At 35.4% G+C, this 15,050-nt stretch overlaps 1 protein-coding gene across 7 annotated transcripts in view; it reads right to left on the bottom strand.

The window, feature by feature from the left end:
* Positions 1 to 218: 218 nt before the first annotated feature.
* The window catches only part of LOC123561416 (uncharacterized), a 45,990-nt gene continuing 31,158 nt past the window's right edge, over positions 219 to 15,050 (bottom strand). For 6 of the 7 annotated variants that reach the window (XM_045353779.2, XM_045353777.2, XM_045353775.2 and 3 more), the window contains 3 exons: positions 13,566 to 13,592; positions 9,120 to 9,269; positions 219 to 2,231 (listed from right to left, as the gene is read on the bottom strand). In XM_045353779.2, coding sequence (XP_045209714.2) covers positions 1,716 to 2,231; positions 9,120 to 9,269; positions 13,566 to 13,592 — 693 coding nt within the window. In that variant the 3' untranslated portion in view covers positions 219 to 1,715. The remainder of the gene's footprint in view (positions 2,232 to 9,119; positions 9,270 to 13,565; positions 13,593 to 15,050) is intronic. The other variant, XM_045353778.2, reaches the window with a different exon arrangement.

The following is a 15,050-nucleotide window of genomic DNA, read 5'->3' as shown; positions in this document are numbered from 1 at the left end:
TTGAAACATTGCATGATGTATACAAAACAAAAAGTTAAACCAATCTAGTAATTCAAGGGACATAACTCCAGAGCCACTGAGACAATCTTGATGGCTAGCGATCTTGCCCTTGAACATTATGACCAAGTTTGGTAAACATTGGATATGATCTGCTCAAGTTACTGGTAGACAAAGGACAGCTTTTGTTGACATTGCCCACCCACTGGTTGATAATGATAAATAAGAAAATACATGCTTTTATTGTAGGATATTAATTTTATTGATAAAGGAATAGAATAATATGATGTTACAAACATACTTGAATTGGACAGAAATCTATAAACACATACACTGAAAACTGAATTTTTACAACAAGGTTTAACAGCAATAAAAGAAATGGATACAAAAAGAAATGTACAAGTTTACACACTAAACAAGAGGGCTGAGATACCTGTAGGCAACTCATATGAGTTCAATAGCACAGAAAGATTGAATGTCATCCAAGGAACATTTCTGCCAAATTTTTAAGGTATGCCTGTAGATTCAGAGAAGATATTCCGTTTTATCCAGGTCTTTTGTTCTTAAGAATCAAAATGGCTTGAACATTCTTGGTAGAGGCTCATCTACTGAAAATTTCTTGAGAAGATGTTGTTTGATAGTTATCTTTTATATTTTGCTAATGGAGCAATATTTTTTGATAAATCAGAAAAACTGAAGGACCAAAGTAAATAGTTCTGTAAAATTATTCCACAATTATTTCAAATTGGGCAAACAGTTTCTGATGGGAGGATTTTTGAAGTTCCAAGCACAAAGTATATACAAACAGGAAAAAGTGACTATATCCACTGGATGTCATTTCTTTTTGCAGAACAATCTTGGTAGAGGGTCATCTAAGAGACACTTCTGTGTAATTATTTTGAAATCAGGCCATCAGATCCAGAAGAAAAGACTCGAAAGTTTCAACAATACCTAATATTCAAAAAACCTGCCTTTTCCCCTATAGGCTAAGATATTTACATATCTGAAGACTTTGTTGGAGTTTCATACAAAGTACTTTACAATGAAATCAATTATATCTCTGGCCAGATATTCAAAGTTTTCAAAATAGACATATAGAGAAATTTAGCTTTGGCCTTAGAGGCCATGTTTTTGACAAATCCAGAGTTTATTTGTGATGTTACTTACGAATGTGGCAAGCAGGTTCTGAGACAAAGATATCTTACTTTTTTCTTCCAGTTGCCATGGCAACCAGTATAGTACCAGATAACCGAGATCTGAAGAACCGCCTAAGAAACATTCTTCTGAAATTAAAATTGGCTCTGAGATGACGTTGTTAAAGGAAACTTGACAACAACAGAACCCAATGTTCCTAAAAGCTCACCACAAGCCCTTCTAGCTAAGCTGAACTATAAACCTGTTCATTGAAGTATATTAATTTTTTCAACACCTACTGGTGGGGTGTAGAAACATGGAAATAACTGCACAGTTCACCTCATCATGGGGATGTCATACTATATATCTATAATCTAATTTCTATTATGTGATGGTGTTCTCCTTCACCCTTACCTTAGTATAATGTACAAAACATGCTGTTCCTTATCTACATGTAAATATAAAATTAGATTTTACAGTCAGAACTTTTGGTCAATTCTTAAAAGTGAAGACCTTCCACTTTAAAGCGGTGCAAGAAGGAAAAAACGTATAATTACAAACTGTAAATGGAAAGCTTTTAAAGTTTAAATCTTTTTTACGGCATAATTTTCATAAGCATCTAAGTCATCCAGTTGTTTGACCTCTTTCCTGGCAGTCTCTTGAGACTCGTAGTTTTCATAATCTTCCAAATCTTGCAGTGTAGTTGGTGTAGCTTTTCTTTTGGCTTCCTCTGATGCTTTTTTGGCCTGATTTGCCTTCTCTGTTTTGAATAATCTGAAGAGCCCTTTTTCCCTCTTTGGCACTTGGTAATTTTCATACTGCTCCAATTCATCTAGACTACTGACTGTTTTCCGGTCAGTATCACCCAGATGCTTTTGTTCCCCATTTTTACCCACAATTCTCTTTTTTCCTGCAGACTGGTTCTCATATTGTTCAAGGTCATCAAGAGCACTGGTTTTCCCTTTCTTTTCAGGAAGTTTCGGAATGTTGTCATACTGCTCCAGGTCAGAAAGTTGAGGCTGGTTCTGTTTGTTCACGTAGCCGTGAGCTTGTTGAAGACGGCCAAAGTCAGGGTCATACGTTTCATATGCTTCCAATACCTGTTAATATTGAAATAGTTTTAGCATTTGTTTCTTAGTGTAAAAGTTTTAGCATTTGTTCTTAGTGTAAAAAGTATATTGTACAGCTAGAATCTGATCCAATGTTTCAGGAAGTCAAAATAAGCATTATTGACCAGTTTGATTTTTGCTGAATGCTGACATTCCATGTTAATCATCAAGATAATATACATTTTGATATACATGTAGATAACTGTTATCAGCATTTATAAATAATATCATACAATCAATATAAATATCATACAATCAATATAAATAACTGTTAAATTAAATTGAAACATTATATATTCTGGACTCACGCCAAATAAACCACTGAAAAACTAGACATCTCTTTTGAAAAAATTGCATGTCTCCACATAAAACTTCATTTAAATGGTAGAATGATTGGGTAAGCAATATCTGGACATAGCACAAAGATATATGTTGGGGTAGACATACAAAAATGTTAAGCATTACACTGTCTCTGATACAAGGTCTTTTGGAGGAGAAAAGAAAAGCAAACTGTTTAAAGTAAGTAGGATAGATTATGCAACCATAATTAAACAACAAGAAGAGGGTTATGATGACCCTGGATTGCTCACATGAGTTTACTGAGCTTCATGTTTCAAATGTCAAACTGGTGCTAAAGTATCAAGGAAGTAGGTCATATTCATGGTCACTGAAAGTCAGTTTTAAGATCGGTGTGCAAAACTGTATTTGTCATCCAAAAAAGAAGGTCAGTAGGTCAAGGTCAGAGTGAAGTGACCCTAATTACTTTGGATCATCAGATAATTATAATAAAACAGTTAAGGAAATATGATCAGAAAATTTTAAAATATTTTTTCCCCGGGGGCAGGGCCTCTTTTCACACCAGGGGCATAATTGGGACATTCTTGTTAGAGAACCACTAGGCAATGCAAAATAGCAAGTATCAAAGGCCTAAGCCTTGAATTTTCAGACAAGAAGATTTAAAAAAAAAAATCCTATATAAGTCTATGCTAAACTTGGGACCCCCGGGGTGGGGCCATTTTTTCACCCCAGGGTAATAACCTGAACAATCATGGTAGAAGATCAAAAGGCAATGCTATATACCAAATATCAAAGGCCTAGGTCTTATGGTTTAAGACAAGAAGATTTTTAAAGTTTTTTTTCCCCTATATAAATGTAAAATTGGGATTCCAGGGTAAGGCCGCTTTTCACCCCAGGGTAATAAATTGAACAATCTTGGTAGAGGACCACCATGCAATGCTACATACAAAATATCAAAGGCCAAGGTCTTTTGGTTTAAGACAAGATGATTTTTAAAGTTTTTTCCTATACAAGTCTATGTTAAACTTTGGATCCCCGGGGCGGGGCCTCTTTTCACCCCAGGGGCATAATTTGAACAATCTTGGTTGTCTTAGGGCCACCAGATGATGTCACAAACCAAATATCAAAGCCTTAGGCCCTGTGGTTTTGGACAAGAAGATTTTCAAAGTTTTCCCCTATATAAGTCTAGTAGTTAGTCTACATAAACTATGTGACCCCCAGGGCAGGGTTATACTTAACTCTAGGGAGATAATTTGTATAAACTTGGTAGAGGACCACTATATGTTGCTACACACCAAATATCAAAGCCCTAAGCCCTGTTGTTTTGGACAAGGAAATTTTCAAAGTTTTTCCTATGTAAGTCTATGGAATCCATATGACACCTCCCCTACAATATAGCCATAATGTGAAAATAAGCCCCGCCCCCTGGTGGCCATGTCTTTTACTGAAACACAATGGCTTAGGCTATTTTGGTAGAGAGTCACCTAGAGATCATTTCTAAAAAATATTTTTGAAATCCGGCTAATAGTTTCTGACAAGAAGATTTTCAAAGTTTTTCCTTTCAGTTGCCATGGCAACCAGAGTTCTTCAAAGATTTACATTCTTTGGGCAATTTTGATAGGGGGCACCCAAGGATCATTTCTGTGAAATTTAGTGTAAATCTGCCCAGTGGTTTTGAAGAAAAAGATTTTTTTACAAATTGTTGACATACGATGGACATAAAGTGGTCACAAAAGCTCACCTTGAGCCTTTGGCTCAGGTGAGCTAAAAATACACAAGAGCTATCAGTACACTGATAAATGCTCCTGAATATATCCTGAACACAGGAAGTAGTACAACACTTGCTTATAGACCATGCAAGAACAAGGCTTAGAAACATTTAAAACAGAGTAACATTTCCTCTTAGTCTAATGAAATTCAATCAATATATTCAATGTTACAAAAATGTAAAATCAAGTGCAATAAGATGTGTGTATTCAACATGCATGACTCTTATGATTGTCTCCCAAGGTGGCTTTGAATTTGTCTGACAAACTGGCCACAGAAAAAACAAGTGAATGAAGTATTGCCATGCAATACAAAGTCCCCTACTGGAAGGCACCTAATTTTCTCTTCTGCAGTATAACATAATGAACTGGTATCTGTCAATGATGTATGAACAATATTGTACTATATATACAATAAAATATAACAAAGCACTTGGATTAAAATTTGCATATATAAAAACTTACAGTTGTTTTCATTTGGAATTTGTTTTTGGCCGATGATACAAAAAAGTATCATAACAGTTATTTATAGTAACAACAAAGTGAAATAAACCCTAAAAAAAAAAAAAAAAAAAAAAAATCTATAAAATATAAGTCCACAAGAAACTCTTTACCAGTAGAGATAGATCAGAATACACCTAAAATTTGGATGTACCGTGCATGTTGTACCACAGAAAAGTGGTCTCAATTTTTCCCTATGGCCAGTAATAAAAAAGTTACAATATAATCTATTTATAGTAACAACAAAGGGACATAATTCTAAAAAAAGTGGGCCTCATAGTGGTGAACATTTCTGCCAAGTTACATCAAAATCCCTCCATGCATGAAGAAGAAATGCTCTGGACAAAGTCATTCTTGAATTTGACCTTTAACCTCTAAGTATGACCTTGACCTTAGACCTAGAGCCGGGGCTTTGCGCACAACATCTTGTCTCATCCAGGGAAATGTTTGTGCCAACTGATATTCAAATCCTGTTTTGCATGACAAAGTTATACACCGGACAGGAAAAAAATCCTATTGACCTTTGATCTCAAAGTGTGACCTTGACCTTTAAGCTATGGTTCTAGGTGTTGCGCATGACACGTCGTCTCATCATGGGGAACATTTATGCCAAGTAATATTGTAATCCCTTGATGGATGACAAAGTTCTGGACCGGACAGGAAAAAAACCCTATTGACCTTTGGCCTCCAATTGTGACCTTGACCTTTGAGCTAGGGATCCGGATTTTGCGCATGACATGTTGCCTCATCATTAGGCACATTTGTGCTAAGTAATATCAAAATCCCTTCATGGATGGCAGAGTTATGGACCGGACAGGAAAAAAGCCCTATTGACATTTGACCCCCAATGGTGACCTTGACCTTTGAGCAAAGGCTCTGGCATTTGTGCAGGACATGTTGTCTCATCATGGGGAACATCTGTGCTAAGTAATATTGAAATCCCTTAATGAATGACAGAGTTATGGACCGGACAGGAAACAGACCCTGTTCAGTGCCATGTTAACATTTGACTGCTAAGTGTGACCTTGACCTTTGAGCTAGGGGTCTGAAAGTTGTGCATGACACATCGTCTTATTATGAGGTACAATTGTGCAAATTGATATTAAAATCCCTTCATAGATGGGAGAATTATGGACCGGACAGGAAAAAAGCCCTGTTGACATTTGACCTCAAATTGTGACCTTGACCTTTGAGCTAGGGGTGCAGGTTTTGCGCATGACACGTCGTCTCATCATGAGGAACATTTGTGCCAAGTAATATTAAAATCCCTTCATGGATGAAAGAGTTATGGACCGGACACGAAACAGACCCTGTTCATGCCATGTTAACATTTGACTGCTAAGTGTGACCTTGACCTTTAAGCTAGGGGTCTCAAAGTTGTGCATGACACATCATCTTATTATGAGGTACAATTGTGCCAAGTGGTATTAAAATCCCTTCATGGATGGGAGAGTTATGGACCGGACAGGAAAAAAGCCCTGTTGACCTTTGACCTCCAACTGTGACCTTGACCTTTAAGCTAGGGGTCCGGGTTTTGCACATGACACGTCGTCTCATCATGGGGAACATTTGTGCCAAGTAATATTAAAATCCCTTCATGGATAAAAGAGTTATGGACCGGACACGAAATTGCGGACGGACGGAATGACAGAATGAAGGAATGACAGAATGACGGAATGACGGAAAAGCGCATTCCTATAGTCCCCGAAACTGGTTTTCAACCAGTAGGGGACTAATAATGGTTAGCTACTGACCACAGGCAATCGCCCAAGACGTTTTCAGTTATTAATAGGATATCCATGGTCAGCAGACAGACAGATAGGGTTTGACACAAACACTAGTGTTCTTCAGTAATAGATGGAAACATTTCTAGGCCAAGGTCAAGATTACCATGACCTTGCCCATGACATTTGAAACAACCAACCTCAAAACTGATAAAGGTCATCAGACAACCAAGTTGGAGGTCTGTGTGCAAAAAAACATTCTTCAGTCATGGTTTTCAGTCTAAAGGTCACTGTGACCTTGATCTTTGATCTACTGACCCCTGAAACTGTAGGAAGTCTTCTACTGGCCACAGGCAATCATCCTATGAAATTTGATGACTATAGGCCAAAGGGTTCTGCAGATATCAAGCAGAAAAAACATTTTTAGTCTCAATGTCACTGCAACCTTGACCTTTCTCCTATTGACCCCAAAAGCATTTGGGATCCTGTAATGACAATAAGCAATCATCCTAAGAAGTTTCACGACTGTAGACCAAGGTATTCTTCAGTTATCAATAGGAAACCCATGGTCAGTAGACAGAAAGACAGGCTTTGACAAAAACACTAGCATTCTTCAGTTACAGACTGAAACCAATTTCCAGGTCACGGTAAAGATCGCTATGACCTTGCCCATGACCTCTGAACAATGATCATAAATACGATAGGAGGTCTTCTACTGACCTCAGGCAATCACCCTAAGAAGTTTTATGACTGTAGGCCAAAGCATTCTGAAGTAATAACGCAAATCATTTTCAGTCTCAAGGTCACAGTGTCCTTGACCTTTGTCTCAGTGACCCCAAAACACTCTGGGTCCTGTGATGTTCATGGGCAATCATCCCAAGAAGTTTGACGCCTGTAGGCCAGATCAGGTCTTTTGAATGACTCACTGGATGAAAATTAACAAAGCAGGTACTCACAAGGGCTAAATAGTTAAATAATGGGTAAATAATAAAATCAGTATCATTTAAAGGTAAATCTATTGCATCATACCCTTTCATTCAAGTAGGGCTGGGACGATTACTCAGTTAATCAGTGTCACAGAGTTGCAAAATATTTCTGGACTTCAAGTTTGGAGCATTATTATTAAATCTTACATTTCTTTTATTTTTTTAATCATTGTGGTACTTTAAAGCGAAAACGTACTAATATTAGGATATAGAAGTGCTGTTCCATTATTATTACTTATTGTTGATGTTACTCCGTTCATTGTTAGTTATATTTAATATTTGCCTCCGTTCATGCGTTACCGTATGTAAATTTATTGCATATATTGTGTAACACATATAATTATCCATGAATTTCAGGTTATTCCGCATTCGTTACGTGTACTAGTATCATGCTCTTTGTCATTTTTGGTGGTAAAATTTACTATATAGGTTAAAATTATTTGTAGAAATATAGTTAAAAAGTATCATATTAGAGAGCCAATCTATGTAGAAAATTAAAAGGAAAAAAATTGGAAATTGTGTTATTTTGTTAATTTTAAAAGAGGTGTTTCTTTCTAAACATTACAAAAAGGAAAAGGTATTTTAAAAAGGTGAAAAATAAAATCTTCAATGTTGATGTAATGAAAAAGAAAACTTCACCACAATCGGATCCGATTCGATTAGTGGGTGAAATGGGTTTCAGTTTCGCAAAACCGAAAATCGCCCTCAAACAATAAGCATCCTACAGTGTATAAACAGTAACTTTATTTTTATATGAGTAGTCCCCAATTTGCGTGTCTTGATAAATTAACAAAGTTGAATGATAAAATTCAGCAAAATATGACTTACGACAGCTAAAAAACGATAAAGTCTGCAAGTTCCTAAAGAATTTGAAGTCAGCTGCCGGAAGTACCTAGATAAGGTCATCAGAGAAGAAAGGAGAACTTTCGTACTGGCAGTCGATTAACCGGTTTGATTCGATTCATGTTAGTGATTATCTAGTTTCAAAATTTTGAAATCATCCCAGTCCTACAATGAAGTCATCGATCAAGGACACATAACTCCACACTTACTACTAGTAGTCTTAAACAAGATCTTAAAGATATATACATTCTGTTTAAGCATGAATAGCATTTGTGAAATAATGTTGCTAGAGCGAAATATTTCAAAGGTCCACAACTCCACCAAAAGTTATTCAATAAACAGACCAATAATGTATACACAACTAAGCTTGAACCAATCAATTCTTCAACCAGTAAATGCCAATGACGTGTGAAACTAGCCTTGTTAATGAACTTTTCTGCAAAGAATCCAACCTGTAGTTGTAGAAGAGTAGTCAAGACAAACTTTAGTGAAAGGTGGCCAGAAAGACAGACAGCACAAAATCAATATACAGTCAAACTTCATTCACTTGAACTTGAATAATTCAGGCGCTACCCTTTGCTCAAACTCATTGTCAGGTCACAGGAAAATCCCTATATAATGTATAATTTTCGATGACTCAAACTACCAATAACTCGAACAAATTTTGCCAGTCTCGTCAAATTTTAAGTGAACAAAGTTGGACTGTATCTCCACACATGGGAAGGCAGAATGATTATATATATATATTACCACAAAGCTTACCTGTAGTTTATTTTTGCCATCCATTGAATGATAGGCTGGTAATTTGTTCAGGGCTGCACTGTCATGTGGGGATGGGTATTTCGCATAGCGTGTCTTTATGTCTCGTACAACATCATTCTGACACTGGGCATACTGTCGTTTTTCACATTCCTAGAAATGCAAGCTTTAAGTATTAGTTTTATCTCTAGATTAACTTTTTCCAGTTTTTTGTGCTGATGTAGTTATAATATGGATATAAAATACATAAATTTTAAAATGCATTTGGACTGTCGCATTGACAATGTAAAGTAGTATAGACAGGCCATGAAACAAATATCCCTAAAATTATAAAGGAAAAGGACTAATATTATTAAAAGTAAATGATTTTGCAAGGAATCCTGAAAATAGTTTATTTTATGTTACAAAGAGAAACCAGAGATGCTTTTGAGAAAAGCGCATGTCTCCCACAACTGCCCCTATGAAAAATGTCTAGTTTCTCTAGATGGCTTAGATGAATGGACCCAGTTAGACGGCTTGGACGAGTGGACTCAATCAGTAATTCAAGGGCCATAATTCAAAAGTGCCTGGGTGGATTTGGCTAGTTATCGAACTTGGCCGAGGTCTTATGGTCAAACACATTTTGTTCAAGTTTGGTGAAGATCGGATGAGAAATGTTCAACTTAAAGAGTGTGGACAAGCTTTGTGACAGACAGACACAGACACAGACTGGAGTAAATCAATATGTCTCACACACCACTGTGTGGTGGGAGACATAATAAACTAACTCAATGCAATAAGCTTTACTGAGTACAAAACATTTCGAAGCACTTAAACTTCTAATGCAACATCATAATATTTCATTTTAAAGGCACTGACCTCCAGATTTGGCTAAAAAATAATCTTTCTTTCAAACTGAACTTTGGTCATATTTATAAACATTAGAATATAAATTTTTGTTTCTAAAATATTTTAAAAATTACAAATCAAGAAAAAAAGATGACTGTGTCAGGAATAGAACCCCGGATCGCCGCGGCAATAAAGACATTTTCTCATTCTTGTAACCACTGGCGCTATAGCTGAAGTAGCGAATAATGTCTTCAAAATATAGACATTTATAATCGAGACAGTTTACCTGAAGTAAAAATGTGAGAAAACGCTTTTCAATTTTCAGCGTAAAAAGTAGTAAATCTCATGTGTTTCTGTAACATAAAGTTTGTCAGTACGGTAATTAAGTTTTAAAGCCTTCTAAAGAAATATAGCATTTATTTCAAGATATCTAAAAAAAAAATTTTTTTTAAGCCTGAAGTTCAATTATTGATTACTCTCAAAATAACTGCTTGAGTAAGTAAAGCTAGCAAGGAAAAATTTGGAAGTCATTTGTTTTCTGTTGCCAGCACCACTGAATATTCAGAAATATAAGAAAATCTGTTAGATTATAGGGAACATCAGTGGGAAAAAGTATGTTTTATAAATCAAACTGCTTGTTCAATCTAGACATAGTCATGAATCTCATGATAATTAACCTCACAACTGCCTATCTTCCAAACAAAATCAGTGCATCAACAACCATTTTCTTACATTTTGCACAACATTTCAAAACAAGTTCCTGAAAGCTGCAAAATATTGAACAATATTCAAAATGGGCAATTCATGAAACTATTTTAAGAATAATAATTATTGCTATTTAAAATTAGCTCAAATATCAAAATTGCTTAAAAATTATGTACTTTCCAATAAAAGCTATAAAGTTTGTGTGCTTACTGACACAAAACGTCATGATGTCTTTGATGTAAGTTAACAGCGATAAAGTTTTGCAGGATTCCTGTGGCAATTCCTTCTTTATTTCAGTGCTTTTAAACCATTAAGCATCAAATCAGAGACAGCTTAACCTTTAGCCTGCTGGCGGCAAGTGGTTTTGCCTTTGCGACCAGTACAAACCAAGGTCAGCCTGCACAGATCATGGTCTGCACTATTTGCCATTCAGTCAGTTAATTTTCAGTGAACACCCCTTTGGATATTTAGTGGTACTGCCCAAACTGGATGATGGACCAGTCCATCTTAGAAATTTTGCAGGGGAAAGGTTAATGTAACTATCCAGAAAATGAACTTACAAATACATTTAGTTTGTTGAAAATGTTGATGTTTAATCTCATACTGTGAAATCATTATTATTCATGGAGGATTAATTTTCGTGGTTTTTGCCCATTCGTGAAATTAAGTCCTAACGAACAAATTGTGCCCTTTAAGGTCAGAGGGAACTAACTCAATTTCCATAGACCCACATTGTAATGTTTCCGGTCATGGGACTTTCCTTACATTTAAACTTTTGGTGTCACCAGCTTAGGATGAAAAAACTATCCAAAAAGCTATCGAAAAACTGCAGGAAATTTTTTCTCTTTGAACTCAGTTACCCATAGCCCAGCAGTAAGTTCTTTTTTATATTTTTCATGAAAATGCTCTATTGATAAAACATGCATATTTCTCACACAAAATGCATCATTCTTTATAATTTTAGCCAGTAATTATGAATTAAGAGTTTTAGTGTATGAAATAAGATAGTTTTCAAACATATCCAACATATTTTACACCAATGGGAGATCACTTTACATGGTAAATATACACTGCATTATACCATATACCGGTACTTTTTCAGCCAATCAGAAGCCTTGTGAGTTGCTTCTGACCTAAAGAGACAAACTTCTTGTTCTTAGAACAAAAAATTGCTCAAAATGATAAGATAAACATTTAGGAACTTAGATATGTGGGTTTATTTCTTACCCCACCCCCAACAAAATTGTGTGTTTTCATAGATCTTGTACTCATACATGTGATCTCCCATGCGGGAGGGTCAAAATCCCGATTTTTTCACCTTGCCTCCCGTCTCCCGACCAAAACCATAATTCTCCCGCTTTTCAGTAAAAAAAAAAAAAAAAAAAAAATCAGTATTAGACTGGGTTTGATAATTACCGAGGAGTGCCAAACATGTTAACACAGTAAATCGAAGTGTCACGGACTGTTGTGTATTATACATGTTTGACACACATGTAGCTGGAGGAAAGAGTTGTTTTTCACAGGTGAATTTTCATAACATGATTAATTGTTTGTTTTAATAAGGGATTGACAAGCTGGGCCTTTTCCACCTGTCTCATGGGCCGAATATCGGTCCATTCTCAATGCCAATTAGGCTCCATTTTTTACCAGTTTGAAGCAAAAAACTCCCAGTCATAAGAAATAATTCCCAGCTGAAATTATTTTTTGATTATTCAAAGAAAAGTTTTGTTCGATAATAAAATCACAAATAATTATTGGAAAAACCAACCAAATATTTTTAGAAAATGAATGTTATTTCCCCTTATGCAGTTACGCCATTTTCTTCCAGTGTTTACCAAATTAATTTGCTAATAAAATCGGACTTATTTCTTTGAAAAATGGATGAAAACACACACTCACGGATTTGATAACATCAATCTACATTATTTTGGTAAGGGTAAATACATGTTGATGCATTTCTATTTTCTGTTTTTCACGTCAAAATCAATAACTATCAGTATTTTTATACGAAAGTGGGTGGGGTAAGGAATTTATGAGTTGTGTTCAGACCAATTTAGAGCTTCGTTTTTTTTTTCAGTCCTCGTGTAGAAAAATGTTAATGCATGTTCACCACCATTTCAGACCTAAATTGAGACTTTGATTCTACAAATTTAATCTGTTAAAAAAGTTTAAAGTTAGAACAAGAGGGAGCTTCTGTAAGACAGCATGCTCGACTTTTCTCAGTGATTGACTCTGAATTAAAGCTTTGCCAGTAAAAGGGGCATAATAGTCAATAGCTTTGAATGTAACAGAGATATTGGACATTATATAAAACTTTAACAAAAAAATATAGTTAAAAAGTGGCATAACTCTGTCAAAATTTGAATCAAGAGTTATGAGGATTGTTTCTTCTGGTGTAGACTTATGCATTATTGTGTGGCCTAAAATGTTGGATTTTGTCTCTTAAGTTTGTGTCCGCACACTTAATTTATGTCGATAAAAAACCTCCAGTTTTGAGACCCCAACTCCAGCTGAAAAATGGCAAACCTCCAGTTTTGGGATTCTGAACTTATCACATGTATGTTGTACTTCATGTGCCTATCAGACAACATTGGAATGCAACTGTGTGATTAAAACTGAACAAATATATAGCAATGAGTGAAAGAATCAAGAAAAATAATTTATTAAGATCTATATGTACATTAAACGGACCCTGGGAAGAAGTCACAACAAGTATCTGACGTACAGAAATTGTAGGAATTTGACTGCTGATCATACTTTTCATAGCCTGTATTAGTGATACAAAGTGCAGAACATGTTAAAAATGTAATGTTATCATTAGATGTTTACGTTTTACCAAACTAGCAGAAAATTGACACATAAATCTTCCTTTAGTCCCAAATATAAAGTAAAAAAGTAGGAAAAATCTCAAATTACCTCTATTTTTAATGCCTTTTTCAGTTTCTGTAAAAAGAAAAACTGCATAACAGGGAAAGTACCATACATTTTTGATAATATATCAACACAATCCAAAGAAAAATGGCATTTAAGTCACTCAAAACATACGGTTCACCATAAAAATAAGCAAATATGAAGCAGGAGGTAATTCGGATTCATATTATCATCTATTGTCAAGCACGTATGATAAATTGCTTCCCTTTAGTGTGAAATATCATTTATTCCATAGTTCTCACATGATTAGCAATATGTTAATGCAATTATGTGACTATATTTCCATAAATCAGCAGTCATTTTAACTATAATTATGGCCCTCTTTTTACCACTGAAAAAAATAACTTTTGAAAGAGAATACTTTTTCACTTCTCGAAAATAGTACAGAAAACAAGGTAAAAACAGACGTCAGCGACTATCTGAAGCACAGATCTATCTAATTTTATATAACTGACAACTCATTGTATGAGTATGAACAAGATCAAGGTCCAATTGTGTCATTTTAAACATTCACTAGGCTTACAATTTTTTTTTAAAGAATGTTAATTCCACCAAACAAGAAGTTGCGTAGCAGATAATAAAATAAATAAAAATAATTAACACCCAACACCTGTTAATTGAGAAAAAAGGTAGGCTATAAACCACAGCAACGTATCTTTGGTTGTTTGATCGGATGGAAATCACGTTTTCTTACACATGTCAACAAGTTAGCAGCACAGTTGCCGAATATTATATGGTATTTCTTTACCATGAATTGAAATCCACGAATTTACAACCCCGCATTTTTGACATGGAAACTGAAATCCATGAATTTACGACCCCACAAAATTGCTTATTTTTGGCTAACCCCGAAATTTTATGCCCACGAATTTAAACGATTTCACAGTATTTGCTTCTGGTTGGACATGCATACTGTCAAATGGTTTACTACTTCCTTAAGATCAAATGGAGAAGAGTTTCACCTGTAATGCTGGAGGAAGACCTTCAGTTGCCCCTATGTATTTCAGACAGAAGTATGCACTGGGTAGAACCACCAAGCATCTGCAAGCAAACTGAATGGTAGCCTGGGAAGCCGTTGATAATATTTGTGCTTTATCAAAAGAAATCATACCTAATATTTATGCATTATAGATGCTACTAATGTGCGCTAATTAGTGTTAACTGGCATTCATCGAGTTTCTGATATTATCAACGCCTGGGGAAATCTGAAGGATTTTCCATGTCACTACTGATTATCGATTTTCTATAATTAGCCTAATTAACATGTGATCATATTTGCGCTTGTTTGAAACGAAAACGAGGCAATGATGCCGAAAATTCGGCAATTTTCGTAGATTACTAGGTCTGTATTAATATTACATCTTGACAACTATGACGCAAATTTAAGTTTAAACTTACATATTTTAAAGTTGTGACAACTTGCTGGAAAAGCTATGGGAGGTACAAACTGAAATTTGTTTATGGCCCGGA

This window comes from Mercenaria mercenaria, chromosome 10 (assembly GCF_021730395.1).
Source record: "Mercenaria mercenaria strain notata chromosome 10, MADL_Memer_1, whole genome shotgun sequence".
In the NCBI taxonomy this organism is placed as follows: domain Eukaryota; kingdom Metazoa; phylum Mollusca; class Bivalvia; order Venerida; family Veneridae; genus Mercenaria; species Mercenaria mercenaria.
The sequence above is the reverse complement of the archived record's forward strand: the minus strand, read 5'-3'. Positions and strand labels throughout refer to the sequence as shown.